This window comes from Ips typographus, linkage group LG8 (genome assembly GCF_016097725.1).
Source record: "Ips typographus isolate SLU linkage group LG8, UJ_Ityp_2.0, whole genome shotgun sequence".
Taxonomy (NCBI): Eukaryota; Metazoa; Arthropoda; class Insecta; order Coleoptera; family Curculionidae; genus Ips; species Ips typographus.
Window position 1 is genome coordinate 4,824,541 of NC_138429.1, and position 22,673 is coordinate 4,847,213.

Below are 22,673 nucleotides of genomic sequence, written 5' to 3' on the forward strand. Positions count from 1 at the left end.
TTTACAGAGTGATATATCAAACCGTAATAACATGCCTATCCTATTATTTAAATAAAAGTAAAATTATCAGTAATATTGAAGAGGCTGATAATAGGAGAATCACTTCTGCTGTCACACTCTGTACCTATACTGATGCCATTATTATTGCGTACAAGCATTATATTGTTTTATTCAGCCACCAGACTACATTATATACATCATTCAGATTTATAAAAATAATTGAACCTTAAGTGTCCCCTATTATCTTATATCGTATCATACTTAAATGTGGGGTTTCTTGTAAGTGAGAACCAGTTTGTACTACGGCCTATGTGGATACTACAAAGGCCCCGGAGTAGATCGTTCGCAAAATGAGTCGCAAAAATAGCATATTTGGACATATTACCAACGAGTGTCAAAATTGTTTAGTTAGCAATGAACAGATCGAACAAATCAAAAATGACATTTTAAAACAAACTAAAAACAAAAAGAGTAAAGTGAACATTTTGAGTACTTTAGATGTTTTAATTTCGGTGTTTATTGTTACTCCTTTGGTCGTTGCTTGTTGGAGGGGAACATGGGAACTTATGGATATTTACGATGTCTATTTTCCTGCTTTTGAAAGTTTCATTATTGGTAAGTGTACAACTTATAATGAGAACGTTACGTTACTCTTCATATTTTGTAAATAATTGTATCATTGGACAAGAACATGTATCATCAATGAAATGACACACTAGGCATATAATATTATTATCACAAGTCACTATTGGGGTCTTTTATTATTTACTATATTATCCTCTTAAGGTTCATTGAGAACTTTGTGGGTTCAGAACTGACCCTGCTCCACTTAAATAAAATTGAAAAATTGTTTTTGCAAATTATTTAGGCGGACATCTTCACTTTATAGATCAAAGTTTCAGGTTTGATATAGCCCAGAATGTAATAGTTACAATAATAATAAATTGTTAATGTAATAAGTGTGGTGTATCAATCATTTTGCGATAGATGGATTCGATACTCAATCATTCTATAAGTTATATTAAATAAAATTAGTTTGTAGGTCAAAATAGGTAGTCAAATTGGTTTCTTTACAATGCAGGCCCAAATATTATGTTTGCAATTCAACTCATATACAAATACTGTTTTAAGGAATTAATTATCCCTACTAAACTATGGCATAACTTAAGTGGTATGGTTTACTAAGTGTACCGTTTTTGGTTCTGGAAAAACTCAAATATATTACCAAAACTAAACCAGAATATTGATTCACTAGTCAATTCTCAAAAACCATTTCTCCAATTCCTCCATCTTCCTATGCTCTTACTATACACTTTGGAGCAATTTATAGTTTCAAATCATGTTTTTGAAGTACCAATAAAATCATTACTTCAAGTCCCGGTTGTTCATTTTTTTTAAAAAATAAATAAGAAAACTACACCGAGAAAAAGTTACGGTCTCTTAAAACCATCAGAAGTACACTGTAAAGCGCCCTATAACGGCCGCAGTAAAAATGTGTTCAAATTCGTATCTCAGAAAACCCCTGAGTACCAGATTATACAGGGTGAGTCAACGCTAGAGTAAAATTCATTATCAGTTTCGAAAAATACAAAAAAAATGTTAAATATGAATGTTTTAGAGAATATTGAGAAGCTTAGTTTAAAATTATTTTTGGATATACAGAGTGGTTCATAAAGGCGTGGAAGATAAAATATTAGTTTTTTCAAATGGAACCCCCTATTTTTTAACATATTTTTAGATTCTCTATAAAATTTTAAAACTTTTTATCATATACCTAAACCTCACAGTTTTTTTTATTATTTAAATTTTTTCAGAAATTTTACTCTTTTGTTACAGACATTTCCCATATTTTAAAATTATCCTAAAACATAATATAAAGTATAAAAATGTTGTTATATTTAATTTGTATAGTTGAGATATTTGTTTTTATCAGTCTGGTTATTACTTCAACTGTCAAATTGAACAATGCTGAGACTTATCAAAGTCAATTGCTTGGTAATTGTTTGCAAAAATAGGGTGAAGAGTGATGAATTAGAATGATGAGGACAGTACTTGGTGGTATCTAAGCAAAATTATTTCTTTTGAAAATACTATACTTACTGACAGTGTCTGAATATTATTTAATTTCTTTTTTTCCACTTGTAGAAGGCGTACCGCCTGTAGGTCACTGATTTTTCCCCTGTGAGGTGGACTCTCCATTTTTTTGATAATCTGCCTAGGGCCTAAATTCTTGAAACGAGGAAAGGGAGACAAAAGAAGGAAATACATAATTTGACAGAAACCTGCCATTTCCAACCAGTTCTGTCACAATTCTATCAACGCTTGTCTTGGAAATTATACTCCTTGCTTTCTAGAATTAGGGCACTGGCTGCTAATTCTTGAAAGCAGCAGATTCTCAAGAGAAGTGCTGATAGAACGTGACAGAAGACTTTATAATGGCAGGTTCCTGTCACATTCTGCGTACATTTCTGTTAATAACTCCCTTCCCTTGTTTCAAGAATAGACACCCTGGGGTCTTCTTCCTGTTGTTATGTTATCTCTGACGATTTGTGGTAATCTATCTTCATTTATCCTGCTGATGTGTGCGTTCCAGCATCTTCGTCCAGCTCTACACCATCTTACGATATCACTGGTGTCAGTTTATCTTTTTAGGTCTTCGTTCCTTTTCTTAGAGCGTTGATAGAATGTGACACAACTGGTTGGCAATAACGGGTTTCTGTCAAATTATGTATTCCTTTCTCTTGATAACTCCCTTCCCTCCTTTCAAGAATCTAGGCCCAGATAGTGATACCTACGTCAATGTAACAATTACTCATCTATTTTTTACACTCTATTAAGTAGTAGTAGTAGTAGATCTATAGTTATAATAATCAAAAATCCTAAAATACCTTGATCTGCTGGTGACTAGTAATGATACATAGTAACAGACAATATCAACCTTATTACGTTATCATAACAGTATTATGTCTTCTCATTTATGAAACCTTTTCTTAGAACACCCTGCAGAAAACTTTAAAGTATTTAATTATTTTCAGGTACTGTGGTACATATTGTGATAGGAATAGCCCAAGACAGCTTCAACGACATAATCAACAAAGAACACAAAAGTCGAGCACGTCAAATTTTCGCTTATATGTTTATGAAACTGTACACTCTGGTGCTCAATGTCGTCACAAATTTACATTGGAGAGGTGAGTACGAAAACACTATCGCTAAAAATTGGTTTTAATTTTTAAAAACTAATTTAGGGACTTGGATTTTAATCGACAACTACTTTGGAGTAACCTACGAAGAAAATGGAGTTCATTTTGTAAACGGACGTGGTGCTTTTTGTTTTTACGCCGTTTGTTTCTTGATTCTGTTCTCTATGAGATGCTTGAGGAATCTGAATTCACCACCGTTTGAAATATGTTTGGATTATGGTGATTCGATGTTTTTGTTTCCAAGTATGTTCAAAATGAAAGTAAGTATAAGATTTATAGTATAAAAAATACATAGATGAAAACTTAATCGTGCTTGTCAGAAGTTTTAGTTGAATATTCACTCTGTCAGATTTCATTGTTGTTCTTTGCAGTTTCCTTCTTTCTTAACTTTGGTATTATTTTTTCTATGTTTGGAATCAAAATTTAAACTAGAAGAACTTTTGGACAGAATAGTTTTGGTAATACTTCCCCAAAGAAGATGATAAGTGTCATTTTGCGTATTTATAATTGCATATTGAAGGTGGTGGAGGGCATACTAAGCATTTAATTACTATTAATTGAGTTAGATCACTAGCAGAACTTTTCAATGGTAAAACGTTCTTCAATATTTAAATATTTCTACGTAATTCCATATCTAAGAAATTGGTATCGTAATCAACAATTTTCTGTCGTCTGCTGTTACCAAAATTCATCAAAAGACCAATAGGAGTATGGGCCCATCAAAGTTAAAAACCTAACGTCAATTTATAGGTTTTAACTGAATCAAAAAGTTTCAGACAAGTTTCCTATTGAAAGTTGACTTGCACAACTTAAAATCCAACTTCTCAGAGCTTTTTCAAGATTTTTGACGTGAATTCTAGTTTTTAAAAGTGGAAAACTGATTTGAAAGCTTTAACTTCGCCTTCCAAGATAGCTCAGACCATCTTTTCACTGACTTTTCATGGCTTTCAAACAAGTTTCAAGTCTTTACAGTTAGAAATTGACCTGAAAGACTTAAAAACTAACTTCCGAAAGCTGTTTTAAGATTTTTCACCTGAATTCTAGCCGTTCAAGGTAGAAAACTGATTTGAAGACTTAAACTTCATTTTTTAAGGCAGTTTTTATGAATTTTACACAAGACAAGATTACTGTTACTGACTGTTGTAAATTGCTCTGAACGACTTAAAATCCAACTTCTAAGAGCTTTTTCAGGATTTTTGACCTGACTTCCAACTCAAGATTAAACTGTCAAAATTTTACCTGGAAGACTGACAATTCAACATTTGAGAGCTTTTTTCATATTTTTGTCCTGATTTAGAACCTTTGAAGGTAGAAAACTAATTTGAAAGCTTAAATTTCGATTTTCAAAATCGTTTTCATGATTTTCAGCTTTTTTCATATTTTTTTATTTTTTAAAGATAGAAAACTGACTTGAAAGCTTCAACTTTGACTTTTTAGGGTTATAGGGATTTTTAGGGTTTTAAACAAGTTTCAAGTCTTTACAGTTAAAATTTTGACCTGAAAGACTTAAAATGCAACTTCAGAGATATGTTTCAAGATTTTTTACCTAAATTCTAACCGTTCAAAGTTGAAAACTGATTTAAGAGACTTGAACTTTGTTTTTTAAGGCATTTTTTATAATTTTCAGACAAGTTTCAAGACTATCACTGTTGTAAATTGACCTGAAAGGCTTTAAATACAACTTTTAAAAGCTTTTTCAAGATTTTTGACCTGACTTCCAACCCTTGAAGGTACGAAACTGATTTGAAGGCTAAAACTTCGTCTTTCAAGATAGTTTTTATGATTTTCAGACAACTTTCAAGATTAAACTGTCAAAATTTTATGAGGAGGACTTAAAATTCAACATTTGAGAGCTTTTTTCGTATTTTTGACTTGATTTAGAACCTTTGAAGATAGAAAACTAATTCGAAAGCTTACACTTTGTTTTTCAAAACAGTTTTCATGATTTTCATTAAAATATTCTTTAAAAACTTCTCTGCAAACTCTCTTTAGTGTTCTAAAAAGCTTTATTCCAGATTCTTAATAATCAATGAGATTTTAATACTGCTTACTTTATTTGTGCTATAAATGTGTCTTCAAATTACAGTTTCTACTCTAATATTTACTTTTTCCGTCGATTATTTCAATCACTCACCGCAAATTCACGGCAGTTTGATGCTAATTATTTTAAACAATCTTTTGTTTAAAGTGAAATTTATCCGACAGCTAGAAAATCGGTTCATTTCCACGACATTTTATGCTTACACTTGTGAAAAATGTGTTCTGCAGTTACTTCTGACCTCGGTATGTATTATGGGTTAAAAAGAGTGAAAACTTTCAAATCAGCTTACTGCAAACTGGGTTCGTTACTTTTGTGCTCCGTTTTACTGGTAGGTTAATGATGCAAAAATTAGTCCTACAAAAGTTTTAACGATAAAGTTGTAGGTAACGCTGTTTTCTGTTATGTACAACATTAAAAAAGTGCACAGTTCTGCAACGTTGTTTTTGAGTCAAAGTGCCAAAGAGAAAATTACATCATTTCCCAAACAGTTTACACCGAAACCATTTAAATGTGACTGGAAAGATGTCAACACTATTCCAGCTGGGTTTTTCAAACAGAACCAACCGCAAAATAATAAGATTTCACTACAAAGTCAAAAATTGGAGGAAATTCCCAGAGAACATAATGAAATTGTGAATCCAGGGGAAATAAACCTTCTTGCTCTCTCCAACTTTAGGTTTGAATACACTTGCTCAAGCTACTTTATAGTAATTAAAATTGTGATTGTTATATTCTAGGTTTGCACCAATAAACTGGACTATGAACAGTAATAAACCTCGCAAATTTATCCTAAATTCGGACAAACCAGAAAAAGTTCTGTCAGTGATTTTGAATGTGTATCTAACGGAAAAATTACGAAACACCAAAGAAATATTCTTTGAAGTTAGCTCTCCCCGATGAGATTAATACCATAATATGTTTGTGGTCTTAACACTGTAGATCGTAAATTATTAAGCTTATAAAAATAATTTTAATTAGGTCTTTTGATAAGACTTAAGTCAAGGAGCTGAAAGGTTTTATATACCGTCCTGATTGATTATTGATTATGATATTAAGGTGTAATACATTTTAATGAGTTCTAGACAAATAAATGTTTTGTTTTCTTAAATTCCAATTAATAAAATCATGAATCAATAATTGGAAATTTGGTTTTATTTTTTAGGTTTCCGAAAAAGTATCACTTTACATAATGGATGTCGTTTTCTCCGTTGCTGTAGTTACTAACTTGGGTATTACTGTATGGAGAGGTTTATGGTTGTTGGTTGACATTTTTCTATTTCCACATGACTTTGTTTTGTCATCCTGGACAAGCATGGTAAGTGACTAGCTATATAAACTATTTTCAACAAATAAATTAATTAAAATCCTTGAGATCAAACTAATAATTTGGATAAATGAATCAGCTTTGGATATCTCCAGCAAATCAGCTTCAATCGCTGAAATTACCAAAGAAGTTTTATCTTAAACGTGATATAATTTAGTTTAAATGCTCTTTGAAACTAAAGCCATTTTGACTTAAACTGTCCAAAATTTGAAAAGAAGAATGGAATAATGTATCGAAATGATTGTGCTGGCTAATTGTCCAGAATTTTCAAGAGAACAATAAAAGAATGTGTTGAAATGTTTGGCTGGCTAATTGCCCAAAATGTTCAAACAAAGTGTGGAAGAATGTATTGAAATGTTTGTGCTGGCAATTGTCCAGAAAATTCAAATAATTGTGCTAGATTGTCCCAGTTTTAAAAAAAGAGTAGAAGAATTAGTTAAAACCATAGAGCTGGCTAATTGTTCCAGAATTTTCAGGATAAAAGTAGAAGAATGTGTTGAAAAAGTTGTGCTGGCTAATTGCCCAAAATTTTCAAAAGAAGAGTGGAAGAATGTTTAAATGTGTTCATCTGTGAAATGATTCTGCTGGCAGTTGTCCAGAATTTTCAAGAGAAGAGCGGACGAATATGTGTGGAAATGATTGTTATGGCAATTGTCTAGATTTTTCAAGAGAAAAGCAAAAAATAGTACAAGATCTAGTTGAAATGATTGTGTTGGCAAATTTCCTAAAATTTTCAAAAGAGGAAGAGTGTTTCAAAATGTTTCTGCTGACTAACTGCGCAACATTTTCTAAAAAACGAAAGAATATGTTGAACTGACTGTACTAGCAAATTGCCCAGAATTTTTAAGAGAAGAGCGGAAGATTGTGTTGATTAGTTTGTGCTGGCTAATTGTCCAAAACTTTCAAGAGAAGGGTAGAAGAAAGTGTTGAAACGACTAAGCTGGCTAATTACCCCAAAATGTTCAAGAATATGTTGAAAAAATTATTGTGGCTAACTGTCCAAAATGTGCAAGGTTCTAAAGCACTTAAAAATGATGTTTATCTAGTTTAAATGCTTTAGGAACTCTTCCTTTGAGAGTTTTGGACAATTAGCCACCTGAAGTTAAAATGGTTTTATCTCCAAAAATGCTAATTTTAGACAATTTTTGACCTACTTATTATATTTATGATACAGGGTGCTCAAAAGTGTATTTTCTGGTCTATAATTTGATATTTTGAACCATCCAGTAACTGTCAAAATACCAAAGGTATAGGCTGTTAAAGTACGAAAGAGTCAAAAGGATTTGATCTTTAAAAATGCTGTATGCTAATTATAAGACTATAATTTGATATTTTGAACCACCAGGAGTACCATTTTTGTTTCAGACTATTGGTTATGTAATGGTAGCCATAGTATTTCTGTTGCAACCCATAATGAAGAAACTATGCGACAACCTTAGAGGTATTCCCAGACTTATTGTAGCCGATATGTACATGATGTTTTCTGTAATGGCCGTAATTTGCCTCTGGAGGGGTATTTGGAATCTACTTGACATCTATTTTATACCAGGTACGTTCAATTTAAATTGCAAAATCAAACAATCAACTAACAAAATTACAGAAAACCGAGAACTGAGCTGTTGGATAACTCACTGGGTGGCAATGATAATTCTCATGATGATGGGATGTTCAAATTCAGTATTAGTGCGAGGCGTGTGTTTAGATTGTGAAGAACCTGACGGTACTTGTGTGGTTTTCCCATGTAACTACCTAAAAGACATTTTCGATCAAGAAAAAGATGATACATGGTGCTCAATATGGTCGGGATTAAGTAAAGCGAATGGTCTTCCGAATCTTCAGAAATCTGATATTATTAATGTAGTTAATTACCATATAGTTGATATGAAAGATGTGAATATTTCGAAAAGTATTGAAGCAAATAAAGAAGTAATTATCTGACAAGTATTAAGACTTTTTGTTTCTTTCATTGTTAAACATTTGAATAACTTTATTCACGTAAACAGTCAAAATTCCAAATATTTATCCTACATTTTTTGTGAGGAAGAATGCGATTATTTAGTAATTATCACCAATTAATAAGGGTTTATAAGTGACTGTTTTTGACAGGATTAAGTAATCACTAATCTGGTGCCATAAAAGTTAATGAGCAAAAATTAGGAATTAAATCAGCTGACCAGAAAAAAAATTCCATTTATTTTTTGGATCAAAATTCCAGAAGAAAGGAAAATTGTCAAAATGCAAAATTTTCCGTGACGTAATGAACCTCTTTACGCACAGCTGTAAAAAAAGCGCACAGTTTTAAGATCGGCCACAAACTATCGCTCTAATGCTGGGAAAATTGATTTTGTTTACATTTCTTCCTTTATCAGAGTATATTAGATGGAGATCATCGCGTAATGGCATTGTTCATACAGTTTTAAGTAAATAACACATCAAGTAATATTACTGAAAGTTTCTTCTTAATAACTGTAATGTCACCATAAATAATTATTTTAAGAACAACAATAATAATTGTTTAAGTAACATGATTTGTGAATTTTTTTAATTACGTTATTATTTTTTTCTTTAGTGACATAATACCTATGATTAGTACAAATATGATGTCAATACGTTGAAAATATACTTTTTTAATGAAAAGTTACTCTGAATTATATAAATTGCGAAAACTGGACTTTCCATTTGGTCGTAAGTAAAGTATAGTACGTCACACGTGTTCTAAGGCATTTTACGCACGATATGGAAAAAATTACCCATGTGTAATTCCAAGAGACACTAGTTACGTAATATACTATTATTGCGCGATTTTATAAAACAAAAAATAATGTAATTACCTGATGAATTGACTTGCAATAATAGTTTCAGTTTTTGTTTTATTACTTTTTTTTCGTATATTTCAATGCAAGGCACATAATAAATATGTGGAAGATTAAATTGTTTGTCGCATCTAAAGAAAAGTTCTAAGAACCGCTTATTTACCGGAGATTACCAGAAGATTATCAGAAATAATCTTTTTGTAATCCCCCCTTTAAAAGTTAAATTTCAAGTTGAGTGGTTTGTTATTTTGATCGAATTTAGATGCATCAGGATGACGTGCAGACTATTTGTTTTTCGTAAAATTATGAGATTTAAACCATACAATAATTCCTAATGCTGATTTAATTATTTATTTGCATTTTGTTAAATAATATACCATTAGTCCTGTTATTTGTTTCAATTTTACAATTGACTTCAAAAATAAAACTCAGTGTTATTTGGTAAATTGAAAAAACTTTGTTTGAAAAGTACTACGCTTTTTATCAACAATTCTTATTTATTTTTTCCGGGCTTAATTATCTTTTGATATCAAACGTTCAACTATTGAAAACAAACAAAACGAAGGCTTATGACATTTATGGCAATCGCTCAATCGCAATTGCTGACAGTTGCTTTGGTAATTAATCGCTCTATTGTCATTCGTTTCTAAAAATACGTTTGTTAGCGCTTGAAAAAGTTTATTGTTAGTCTTGTCTAACACGTCTATTCTGAGGTTATGGAGTGTGCAAAACAGTGCTCACTTAAATTTTAAATCACTAAAATTTAAAAAAAATAAATGTTTATAAATAAAAATAATAAATTTGTACTAAGCAAAAAATATAATCTTTACATTAAAGGTATATCATGCTATACAGGTTTTATTGGACTATTCATTCTTTATTGTGTTGATAGCAGAGTAGCAACAAGCCCATTACAACAAGATACATTTACAGGTATGGTAACTTCAAAATTATATACAGGATGTCCCTAAAATGTGCGGAAAAAATGCTATCGCAAATTCTTGCATTCTTCTTCTTCTCCAAATGGTAGATATTTAAAAAATCAATATCAAAAAAAAATTAATATCGTTAATAAATTTTAATAAAGGTTTTAATTATTTACCTTACAAAATCCTTTCTAACTGGATTTTTAAGTACAATGATTAAAACACATTTACGAAAAACAAAAACTAAATTGTATTTTTGTATCTGAAGTTGAACGCACATTTTAGGGACACTCTGTATAGTAATCCTGTGACAAAAAGGAAGAACTATTACAAATCATTGCTCTAGGTTAGACCAAGATAATTTTTGAGTGGGATGTGTCCAAAACAGATATGACGTCATTTGACAGTTGGTGCATATTATTGCACCAGATTGGCTATTCTTGGTAGATTTTTTTAAATCAAGTGCAATTATTAATTGTCAAATGAGGAAGTTTTTTTAAGTATTACTTGTTAACCAGCTTGAGTCAGTGTGTCATACAATGTAAACTATTTTTTAACATCTATTGTTTTATCTTGGTAACATTTTAAACTTTGACACAAATAGCACCTTCGCACTGTTTATTCTATTTGTTGAGTAATCCTAGCAAACGCTTACAGAACTAACTCTTGCAGTTCTTCTTTTGTAGAAACATTGTTTTTTTTAATAAACCCTCTTAGAAAAAAATCAAGCGGTGTTAAATCAGGCGAACGCGCTGGCCAAAGTGTTTCCGAATGTATGCTTCTATCTCAGTAATAATACTAATTATCGCTGAATTCAGTAGTTTTGTCCGAGTTTATTGTTCTTTTTTCATTTTTATGTTTGGAATAGTAATAAATGAATAAATTATTAATTTGTTTATTTTAAAAAATTAAAAAACGAATTACAGATACTTACGTTCTGATACTATATCAGAACCGTATTTAAACAAACAAATTTGATGATGGTTCCGCAAAGACGAAACGTCGGAATTAAAATCTGATAACACAACTTGAAAGAGCTTTAAAAGTTGCTATGGAGAAGTATCTTTAGTTTTGGTCTCAGTCCCATATTAACGTCAAAAAAAATTAAAACGTAAAATCAAAAAAATCACTTTTTTCTAAATTTTTTAAAAAGTAAAAAAAATTTCCCCTAAAAGCCATGAATATGCAACTTTCCTTCCATTTAACCAAATCTGTATCTCTAACTGTTTTCAAGATCCCCATAGTGGCCCTCCTTATCCTGGACACACTGTATATCTGCAACTTATTCTGACTCTGACATTATAAATTTTGTTTTAAAACGTAAAACATCAAAAATAAAAATAAGAAAACGTAATAAATAATTTCAATTCCAGTTTGATTTATTTATTGTTTGAACAGGATCATTTGACAGTTCTGCCATTAGTGTCAACTGTCAAACGCTGACGTAACGACAATATTTTAAATGCGCCGGGTGTATTCAAAATAATATTATTGAATAATTGTACATTAAAAACTATTGTTTTAGACACGTTAATTGCGAATGATTTGGACCCATTATTTAATTCATTTATAATTACCATTTTCCTACTCGAGTGCGGTAAAGTGTACTTTTCGAATGGATTTGAGTGTGGGAAACAGTACTTTTCCGTACCAGGTGCGATAAAGTTACTCTTCTGCATTGCAGGATCATTATTTTTTAAATGTCACCTGAGTAACTTTTTATATTGTGGCACCATTCGTTTTCAAGCTCCATGGCGCGATCAGAGCGTTTGTGACGTCACAATGACGTAGTTTGACAGTTACAGGTTGTGCCAAATTACGTCATCGTGTTGAAACCAAATGCGACCTCTGTGTTACTATTGATTAATTTGTTGCTGGTTTGAATCAATGTAAATATAATAAAATTTTGAAAATTAATAAAATAAAAAATAATTTAATGCTCGTATTAACAATGATAGAAAGGCATGGAGAAAATAAGAGGAGGCTTATATCCAAAGATGGATGTTTAGGGCTGTTTAGATAAATAGATAGATTGGAACAATATGTTGTATGAAACACATGTGGAAAGAGTCTTCCCCGCTCTTTAACTGTTTGTCTCAGTCTCGTGCAGAAAGTACCACTTTCCGCACTTGTTAGGTAACTATTGTCCTGATAATGCAGGAAGATGCCATTTTGTTCACTACATTGTTTTAGAGTAATCGCCTAATTATTGTGCCGTAAAAAGTTTTTGAAAATGCACCTTTTGCTTGAAATTGTTGTATGGACTGATTGGTAGTTCAGAAAATATTCTCGATCTAGAGACTTATTTGGCACTTTAGCAATTGAAAAGAACTTATTTCTGCTTTACAAAAAACTATCGCGGATTCTACACTACTATACTTTCTATACTTTCTCTTTTGTGTATGTATAGTGCGCTAAAAGTGGGTTTTGCAATAATTTCTCTGTCATAAATGAGCTATCATCCATTTTAGTCTTTTTGCACGAGCTTTAGACATAAAAGTTTTTAACATCAGCAATAAGCCACCAAATAGCCTCAACTCTACTTTGATTTCATTCAACTCTACAAAAATTTAATTTCACCTGGTAACTTAACTTTAATAAGATTCCAGTTGCAGGATTTTGTATATAATTAATTAAGAGAGATTAACAAACAATTACCTGCGGTAAGGTGGTATCATAAAAACTAACAAAGTTAATTTGATAGAACATCCCACCAAAGTGAATGGGTACAAAACCCCAAGAAACATTTCACGCATATTTAATAATCTCCGTGAAACCCATAAATCAAACAGCTTAAATTAAGTATTAAGCGGGTAATTATTAGAGAGATAGTTGAATGGTTCAAATCCCTCGCACAGGTTTGGCAAACGCGGTTCATTGTAAATTTAATAAATAAGTCATGTGACCCGTTCCCCACCGGTATAAGCGGTACGGTGCTGGTTTTGTTTGTCTCCACTAATAAAATGTATCTAGTACTCAAACCAATTCCTTTGAGCAAATTGCGAAACCGACTAGTACCTCTTGCAGAAATGCCAGCGTCGTGCGAATAGTATCTTAGTAACGCGAATCAAAATGCGAGGTAGTACCGCCGGTTTGCCCGATACCTTCCAAGGTAGTGGAACCACCTATTACACACTTATAACGGTTATGGACTTGCTCTTTTCCGCGTTGGTAGTTTGCCCATGTGTGGTGGCTTATTGGAGGAGTGTTTGGACCCTGATGGACGTCTATGTGGTACCGGATAACATCTTAATCAGTGCGACAATTTCCACCATCATTGGCATCGGCGGACATCTCTTTTTCATCTTGTTCCAAAAAGTTCTGGATCGGAATTTCCATCCGGACAAAAATCGGATCATGTTTTATATCGTCAGCCGTTTCTACACAATGTGTTTCGGGTTCGTTTGTGTCAACGGATGGCGAGGACCCTGGGAATTGTTAACCATCCATACTCGAGATGATTTCAAAAGTTTAATAGTCACTACGCTGATTGGTCTGGTCGCTCTGGTTGCAATGAGAGCAGTAAGAAATGTATCGTCACCACCTTGTCTTATAACAACCGATGGGGCTCAAGGATATTTTGAAATTCTAACCATGTTTCGTGTGACTCCTGTAAGTATTTGTTGCAATACGTTTCTATTAACCATTAAAGATTTATCACGACCTTTTTGGATCTACCCCATCCATAGAATTTTTACTATTAGAATAATTCTTAATGTGTCACAAAATACATTTTTTTTAATTATTAAAAGTAACACTGAACATTGTCTTTATTCATATTTGGTCAAAAGCTAACAGTTATTCTATAGTGAGACTTTCAAATGCTGGACCTGTAACTCTTTGGAAACTATTATGGAACTTAATTAAACAGAGTGACTGAAAAAATTAATATTGTATATACAGCTTTTAGAAGAACGTAGATTAGAAGTTCTTAAAGACTGTACATTACCAATTAAACCCAACGAAAATTGCATTCAGCTTCAGAAGTTAATCATCATCGTCTTAAGTACATTCCTGCTGTAGGATATTTTATACAAAAAAATTATATATTTTTGTAAAGTAAAGCTTATCATATTTATTCTCCTTACATTTTTCTTACTATAGTTTAGGTTAGGCGACGTGGCTAAGAAATTATTATATATATAGTCATAACCTTTAAGAAAAATCATTCTCAAAACTATACAAGGGCTAAAATGTCAAAAGTCAAACAAACTTAACTCACTCTGTATAAAATATAAAAAATAGTTATTTACCTGACAAGTGCGGAAAGTGGTACTTTCCCGCACGAGACTGCAGTTGCCTAAACTACGCAAAGCGGAGATCGGGCAAGCAGTTAAAGAGCGGGAAAGACGCTTTCCGCTTGTGTAAGGTACAACATTTTTCTTACGATTATCAGTTATGTTGAACGAAAATGTATATTAAAATTACTAAAATGAAAGCCTCTTTTTGCAAAAATGATTAAAAGTGTATTCTTAATTGAGAAATCCAATATACGTACATGGTTTTTTTGATTTAAATGTATTTTCTTTAAAAAATATTTTAGTTTGTCTTTGCCTGAACATCTCATAAAAAAGTTGGTACGAATGGGTATTTTTACTCTACACAATGCAATGCGCAAAAGTATACTTTGCCACACGATTTTTTATTGCGAAAATAGCACTTTTCCACTCTAGTGCTGTAAAGTATGTTTACCGCACGATTTTAATTGCATTGATAATTTAATGTCTTATCGTCTGTCGTTAAATTATGCGTTATACATATTTAGTTATTTTTCTATATGTTCAATTTAAGTGACTATTTTAATACTTGTTATTGTATTACAATTTAAATAAACTGGTTTGCATGAGTAGTTTGGTAATGATCGTCTTTTCCGCACTGGCGGCCTATTGCAATCAGAGTGCGAAAAAGTGTTATTTGCGGCACTTGTTAGGTAAAAACCATTACCGCAGCCGAGTAGAAAAAAAATTTCCTCCCTCATTTGAGAGCTGAAAATATCACTTGTGCCATCAGTGAGACTGAAAGTATTTTCCTCCCTAGGGAGGAAAAGTGCCACCAGTAAAAGTCACACTTTCTAAAGACAGTTTGTCACTTTCTTGACAAATTGACATACATATCTTTAGTAACAACACCTTTTTTTCAGTCAGGTATTAAAATAGTATTTAACTGCTGCTTTTTTTCATAAAACATAACATAGAATTATTCATTTTCATTTTCTGAGCAAAAGTTGCACTTTCCTCCCTTGTTGCGCAAATAACTATTTTTGTACACTTTCTACGTGTTTATTACCATAAAATTACTGTGATCCTAATCTACAAAGTAAAACAAAAACATAATTTTGGTTGATGCTGAAATTACTTTCGTTTAGTATTGTATTATAATCATAAAAGCCGCATGTTGTTCACATATACGGTTTAAGTGCAATAAAATAGGTTGTTTTATCAGATTAGTAAATTTCTGCATCGTTTTAATTGCCTGTATGCACGTTATTCCCAGTCATAAATTACAGTTCTCAAAACAAGTAATAATTACCAAAAAGCTTTGAAAGTTCAGGTCAGGAGTCGTCGTTTAGTCGTATATTATTTGTTAAATAACTCGAAAACAATAACTCCAAGGGCAAGCCGCGTATTTGATAAAACCTTACAGGGTGTTCAAACACACTGAGTAAAACTTGAAATAGTTTGAACAAGTTGTTCTCTCACTTTAACTGTCTCTAGACACCCTGTATGGTTCTATTGGTCAAAGAAGTTGACTTAAAAATATGTAGGACATAATACGGGACATACATCTGACTTACAATGACATATCTTTTCATTGAAAGTGAAAATTTACACAATGAAAAGATGAATATCTCGTATATCAATTAAGAGGAAATTAATAACATTTTACGCTATAATAATAATAATAATATACCATGACGCTTAAAATTTCAAAATACGAATATACGATTGTATTCAAGAAAATGAATGTTATCTAGCCATTGCACTCTGCAATTTTACAGGAATAACTAAAACATGAAAAAACACTTCAAATTAGTTACTTTACACCGTGTTTACCTGCCATTTTAATTATTATGTGCATATGTAAATGTAAAGTTAAAATTCCTTAAAGTAACCTCAAAAACTTCAAAATTAAAAATGTTACCAAATGATAGATCTCAAAGAGTCAATCTCAGATCAATCTGAGATAAAATCTGTCATTTTCCAAACGTCAATATCTCGAAAACCGTTGCAGATATACACAGGTACATAATAGTTATTTATACAGCAAGGGACTTAAACCATTTTTTATTCACGAAAAGAACAATTATGCTAATCGCAGTATGATTTATATAATTAATTGTAAATTATTCTGTTAAATCATTTTAGTTTTTTTTTTAGATACCTGCTCATTAATCATCAGGCAAGGTGAAGTTATTCATAAATGAATTGATTTTTTGTATTAAATTGGTTTTTGATAAGTTATACTTTATTGCATCTGGTTCCATCTGTATTAAGATAATGTCAAAAACCTTTGATTTCATTAAATTCAGACTAACAATAAGTGGACTAATACTACTTAAAAACAATTCTTATCCTTTTTCAGTCTACATACAGTGCGTTTTTTTTAACGCGCAACATAGGATTTCACGTGTTAAATTTTTAAGCCCATGTTAGACCATGTTATTTTGGAACTACATGTATAAAACTTGACGGGTGGCTATTTCGTACCCTGAAGCTTAAGTAAATTTACCAATTCGGCCTAAAAAGTGTTAAAAAACTTGCAAAAAATCATCTTTTTTCGAAAAGGTTTTATCGTTTCATACTCCCTGTATGCATTGTTGTTCTTTGTTGTTTTTGATACTGGCACGGCAGGTAGCAGGTAAAATTTGGCATAGAAAGTAAAACAGGGTGATCATTAACTTTATATCAAGAAAGTAGAACAAAAGAAGTATTTTTATAAGTGAATTGTTCAAATTGACCTCCGTTTGAAGCCAAATAGTATATTCCAAACAATCATAAAATGCCCTTTTGACGTTCAAAAGATGTCGGGTCGTGATGCAGTCAAAATAAGTCACTTTACCTGCTACCTGCCCTGCCAGTATCAAAAACCACAAGGAACAACAATGCATACAGGGAGTATGAAAGGATAAAATCTTTTCGAAAAAAAATTATTTTTTTCCAGTTTTAAATCAGTTTTTAGACCAAATTGGTAGACTTACTTAAGCTTCAGGGTACTAAAGACACACCCGTCAAGTTTTATACTTGTAGTTCCAAAATAACATGGTCTAACATGGGCTTAAAAATTTAACACGTAAAATCCTATGTTGCGCGTTAAAAAAAACGCACTGTATTAATTTACAATTAATGTCATTCACACCATTTTGACCTTCTACGTAATAAGCAATACTATTTTAAAGTAAAAGACTGATAATTAGTTTTCTTTAATCATTAAAGTGTCTAAAATTTTTGAATCAAATTTAACAAGCTGTTAAGTGTATAATGAGTAGCTGAAGAACAAAATGATGTAATAAGGATGTAATCAATAAATGTTTTCGGGTTTTGTTCTCTCAAGTACCTACTCATGTAGCAAAACAGGATTGGTTTTGCAATATCTACTCATTATACAGTAAAATAGCCAATCTTCGTTTTTGAACCAGTTTAACAACCTTCGCTGTAACACTCATATTTTATTGAATAACAGAGCTAGGTAGTAATTAAATTAAAATACTAATAAAATTTAAATTTTCGTCGTAAATCAATAACCTTAAATATGATTAAATTATTTTCTGATTAATAACGAACTACCATGAATTTTAACTATTCGCAACATTGAAACGTTGTTTTCTTTAATAGGAAATGCTTTCAAACGTGCACGATACTTAATTATTTTAAGCTCTAAGGCATGTTCGTTTATTTCAATGGTTTGTACTGGAAGTAATTGATCCTCAAATTATTACAAAAATGTAAGAAAATATCAAGTTTTTTGAGGCTCAAACATAGTGGCTTTCTTGGCCAGGTATTAACAAACTGTTTTCTTAGGCCAACGTTTCGGATATATTATCAAATCTGCAACATAAAACATCTTCAGTATATTAACATAAAAATGAAAAACACAGAACTGTTGTGAAACACTAATTTTTGGCTACTTACGATATAATAATACCACAAAACAATCCATTATATCTGTGATCATTGTATTAAGCACCTAATAATCCTTTAATTTAGTTCAAAAACAATAATTTGTTTCAAATTGCATTGTTTCTTAAAACGTCAATAAATCATAAGAAATCCTCGTTAATTAGAAAAACGAGCACATTTACCACAAGTGCGAAATTAAAAGCCTAATAGAATGCAAAAACAACTTTTTCGTGGATTATGAATGGATGTTTAATTGCTTTTTTAAAGCTTTATCCTGAGTTATTGCAAACCAGACTGGTAAAAACCAGTTTTTCTTTATCTTGAATTAAAGAAGTTATCAGCTTAAAAAGTGCTGCTTCAAAATTATACGACTATAGCTAATATCATCAATAGGTAACAAATTATTTGTTGATTACGCACAACCGGTTCAAATTGGAAAAACAAATTACGTACACTTTTACCAATTTATTGTTACAAATGTGAAGGCAATAAAATCATTTAAATGTTAATTTTTATGGTCCCGAAGGATTTAGATCCAAAATTTTCATAAATTGACTGACCTCAGACAAAGGATTATTATGAGAGTGACATTTCCGTTTACCTTACCAATTTTTTAATTGATAACACGCACGTATTCATTCATAAAACTAGATAATAATTAGGATTATTTTATAATTTATAATTTCCAAATAACTGTAATTATATTTGATTGAATTAGAACGTATAATTTCCAGTTTTATCCTGTTTTGTAATTACATAAAACATGGTTGATTTTTTTATAGTTTTTAAATTAGATTTTTGTTGTTGCAGATATCAAAGAAATTCTCTTTTTACATTCTGGACTGCCTATTCTCAGTTTTGGTGGTTGGTGTTCTCGTTGTTTTCGTCTGGAGAGGACTCTGGCATATGCTCGATGAATTCCTTTTCCCTGATGACGAAGCAGCCTCAGCCCACGGGAGTTTGGTGAGTAAGTAAATCACTGTATGGAATAGGCCTTAAGACTTTAGGCCAATTACATTACTTTAAAATTTACCGAGTTTTAAAGCAATAACATTTGTTTGTGCTCATTCGATAACCGGAAGTTGCTAATAAAGACACAACGCGTGTGTCTTTATCAAAGCTCATTTAAGGGACCAATCAAGTAATCAAATTACTGTAATTGTAACGAAATTTAAACAACAAATCCACCAAAAATTTTGGCTCAATTTAAAAATTAATATCAAACCTATTGTTATACGGTGGAATTTAAGTGTTTATTAAATGACCTTCCATAAAATTGTTTAACATGACTCAGCAGGCTCCACACAGGATAATTTTCCAATTTTCTAGTCTGTCTCCAAATAACAATTTTTACCAAAAATAAATTACGTAGCGAGACTGATTATGTTAATCACAGACACTTTTAAAGTGGCATTTGTAATAAATTTGCCATTTTATTAACTTGATACTGATGCAGGGGAGCAATCTATGAACTGTATTATTGTCTTTTACAGGTTTTGGGATATGCTATGATAGCTGCCGTTTTTCTCCTACAACCACTAGTCAGAAGCATATGCAACAAATTGTCAGGAGCAGGAAGGCTGTTATTCGCCGACTTCTTTGTCATATTTTCTTTAGTGGGAACTGTCAACGTATGGAGGGGAATCTGGATGGTTCTGGATCTGTACATTCTACCTGGTGAGACTTGGTCAGTAGAGTAGATTCACTTGAATTGAAAATTATTTTCAGATAACATGGCTCTAAGTTCTTGGATAACGTTAATCGCATCCTCTGTTCTTCTGATACTACTCGGTTGTTCCAATTCACTGGTGGTTCGAGGGGTTTTCATTGATGCCGAGGAACCGGATGGAAAGTGCGTGGTTCTACCTTGTTACTATTTTAGACTGATTTTCCAATCGGAGAAAGTGAAAAAGATCAACAAAAAAGCGATGCAGGCTGCACAGCAAAAGAAGCATGAAGGCCATGATAACCATGTAATGTCCATAGAGACTATCAGCACAATTGTTGAAGAAAATAATAAAAGTGATAACTACAATTCACCGGTAAGTGTTTTTTTTTATCAGTTCACTTCAAAAAACAGACTATTTACTACATCTAGGTATTTCTCATTGTTTCAGATATGACACCAGCCATTTAACTCCTCAAAATGTACATATACTCATAAGGTCCTAGATATTACCGATATTATTTATAAAATGACATATTATAGAAAATTTAGAAAACATGGTCAGCTTTATTTCATCAGCAATTGTCCCAATAAAACCATTTACATAGAGTGTAACATATTTGTGGATTATTGTCAAATTCACATTTATTTTAATGACGTTATTGAAAAACTGCATATAGAAATTGTAGTAACATTCCGAACCCTAGATCACATCAATGCAAAAATGAATTAACCAATTAGCAACGCAACTTCCTCCTTTATTAGTTAAATTACTCCACAAAGGTTAATTTGTCGGTCAGGATGTCACTGTTAATGGTAATCTGTGTTTATTTTTGATGCAATTTGCCAATTATTTGACTGGTGCTTCCGGGTTTTCGCTGCCAATAAATTTCCTATAACTTGACCTGCTCAGGAAGCGTATAAATAGGGTTGAAACTCGTTTTCTAATACAAAATAACAAAAAAAAAATCAGAAACATTACTTTATTTCTAACTTAACACTGTGTTTTATCACCTATTATTAAACAGATACTCATAATATATCAAAAAAAAAATAGTAAAAAAAACTCCTGTTAATAATGCCATACAATTTCACGCAATACAGGGTGTCCAAATTAAAGTGGCTCTCGTCTTTTTTGACTAGATGAGTGAGCTTTGGAAAAAAAATTGTTATAAAAAATGGCCCAAAAATTTGCTAGAAAATATTTTCAGTATCGGGAAATACTAAACCATCTTAATTCAAAAAAGTGTTTATCTCCAAACAAGAAGGCCCACTATGGCGATCTTAGAAACGGTTAGAGATACACATTTAGTTAAAAGGAAGAAAAGTTGTGTAATCATGGCTTTAATAAAACGACATTAAGACAAGTTTTTGAGATATTTTGAATTTTTTTTTATAATTTATTTTTTTGTGATGTTAATATTGAACTTAGACCAAAGTTGTGTAGTCTTCATTTTGACATTTATCAACCCTATTGGTGTTTCAAGATAAGAAACACTCCCTCTGGGGATCAGTTTTGAAATATTGTTTCAGGCATTTCTCCGTTTAAGTGGATTTTGGTTAGGAATTTAGCACTAGTTTCATAAATATGGAGTGACAGTGTCATATTATTCATAATGGTAGGTTTAGGAATGGGTTGTCCAATTTTAGTTCAAATGGCGCTGGATTAACCTGAAACGCCAATGGGTTGCATTTGATTTTTATGAGATAGGAAGTAAAATGGTAATTCTTTGTAAAAAGGAAACAACATTAAACAATAATATATAGTGCATCTAATCTAAAAACCTTCTCTATTGTTAGTACGCCCTCTTGTGAACATTTCCCTTAGCTGAAAATATTTTTTAGCGATTCAGAGGGCTTCTTTTTATAACATTTTTTTTTCTGAAGCTCTACGATGAATCAATTAGTCAAAAAAGCTGAGAGCCACTCTTATATAGACACCCTGTACATATACATCAGTTTTGGGGTTGTTAAAGCTACTTTATGCGCTTAGGGGTTGATACAAATAGAAAAATATCGATTTCAACGACCGACCAAAAATTTTTTTGCGCTCTGCCTGTACAAATTTTATATCAAAGCAGTTAGGTAAGGCAAAAATTGACATTTACCAGATATTTTTTTTCTAATGTGCCTAAAAAATCTATTTACAAAAATTATTTCAGAAAAGAATTAAGTGGTTTACTAACAATTTCAACCAGTTAAAGGCAGTGATATTTTGTTAAACATTGTATACAGTGCGTTTTTTTTAACGCGCAACATAGGATTTTACATGTTACATTTTTAAGCCCATGTTAGGCCATGTTATTTTGGAATTACAGGTGTAACACTTGGCCGGTGGCTATTTCGTACTTTGAAGCTTAAGCAGGTTTACTAATTTGGTCTAAAAAGTGATTAAAAACTCGCAAAAAATCATCTTTTTTCGGAAAGATTTTATCTTTTCATACTGCCTGTATGTATGGTAGGTGTTTGTTGTTTTTGATACTTGCAGGGCAGGTAGCAGGTAAAATTTGCTGTAGAAAGTAAAACAGGGTGGTCAAAATGCGAATATTAACTTTATTACAAGAATTAAGTACAGAAAAAGTA

General features: G+C 31.6%; 3 protein-coding genes across 3 annotated transcripts; all 3 read left to right on the forward strand.

Annotated features, from left to right (window-relative positions):
- The first annotated feature begins 197 nt into the window (after positions 1 to 197).
- Positions 198 to 8,512, forward strand: LOC145732655 (uncharacterized). Its single transcript, XM_081985066.1, has 6 exons — positions 198 to 615; positions 3,036 to 3,191; positions 3,249 to 3,463; positions 6,407 to 6,559; positions 7,934 to 8,117; positions 8,169 to 8,512. The coding sequence occupies exons 1-6, from the start codon at positions 351 to 353 to the stop codon at positions 8,504 to 8,506; spliced, it is 1,311 nt and encodes a 436-aa protein (XP_081841192.1). The 5' UTR covers positions 198 to 350; the 3' UTR covers positions 8,507 to 8,512.
- LOC145732656 (uncharacterized) lies at positions 3,470 to 6,398 on the forward strand. Its single transcript, XM_081985067.1, has 3 exons — positions 3,470 to 5,572; positions 5,628 to 5,920; positions 5,982 to 6,398. The coding sequence occupies exons 1-3, from the start codon at positions 5,459 to 5,461 to the stop codon at positions 6,142 to 6,144; spliced, it is 570 nt and encodes a 189-aa protein (XP_081841193.1). The 5' UTR covers positions 3,470 to 5,458; the 3' UTR covers positions 6,145 to 6,398.
- A 4,698-nt stretch (positions 8,513 to 13,210) lies between the features above and the next one.
- LOC145732614 (uncharacterized) lies at positions 13,211 to 20,648 on the forward strand. Its single transcript, XM_081984975.1, has 5 exons — positions 13,211 to 13,919; positions 19,235 to 19,387; positions 19,918 to 20,101; positions 20,153 to 20,466; positions 20,542 to 20,648. Exons 1-5 carry the CDS (start codon positions 13,380 to 13,382, stop codon positions 20,545 to 20,547), a joined length of 1,197 nt encoding a protein of 398 aa, XP_081841101.1. The 5' UTR covers positions 13,211 to 13,379; the 3' UTR covers positions 20,548 to 20,648.
- Positions 20,649 to 22,673: the final 2,025 nt, after the last annotated feature.

Bases quoted from the DNA above. Each gene is read 5' to 3' on its own strand.
- LOC145732655 (XM_081985066.1), top strand. From the start codon at position 351: ATGAGTCGCAAAAATAGCATATTTGGACATATTACCAACGAGTGTCAA. The intron at 616-3,035 runs GTAAGTGTACAA...AATTATTTTCAG, and splicing joins TTTTGAAAGTTTCATTATTG to GTACTGTGGTACATATTGTG. The intron at 8,118-8,168 runs GTACGTTCAATT...ACAAAATTACAG, and splicing joins TGACATCTATTTTATACCAG to AAAACCGAGAACTGAGCTGT.
- LOC145732614 (XM_081984975.1), top strand. From the start codon at position 13,380: ATGCGAGGTAGTACCGCCGGTTTGCCCGATACCTTCCAAGGTAGTGGA. The intron at 13,920-19,234 runs GTAAGTATTTGT...TTGTTGTTGCAG, and splicing joins CCATGTTTCGTGTGACTCCT to ATATCAAAGAAATTCTCTTT. The intron at 19,388-19,917 runs GTGAGTAAGTAA...TGTCTTTTACAG, and splicing joins CCTCAGCCCACGGGAGTTTG to GTTTTGGGATATGCTATGAT.
- LOC145732656 (XM_081985067.1), top strand. From the start codon at position 5,459: ATGTGTTCTGCAGTTACTTCTGACCTCGGTATGTATTATGGGTTAAAA. The intron at 5,573-5,627 runs GTAGGTTAATGA...ATAAAGTTGTAG, and splicing joins TTTTGTGCTCCGTTTTACTG to GTAACGCTGTTTTCTGTTAT. The intron at 5,921-5,981 runs GTTTGAATACAC...GTTATATTCTAG, and splicing joins CTTGCTCTCTCCAACTTTAG to GTTTGCACCAATAAACTGGA.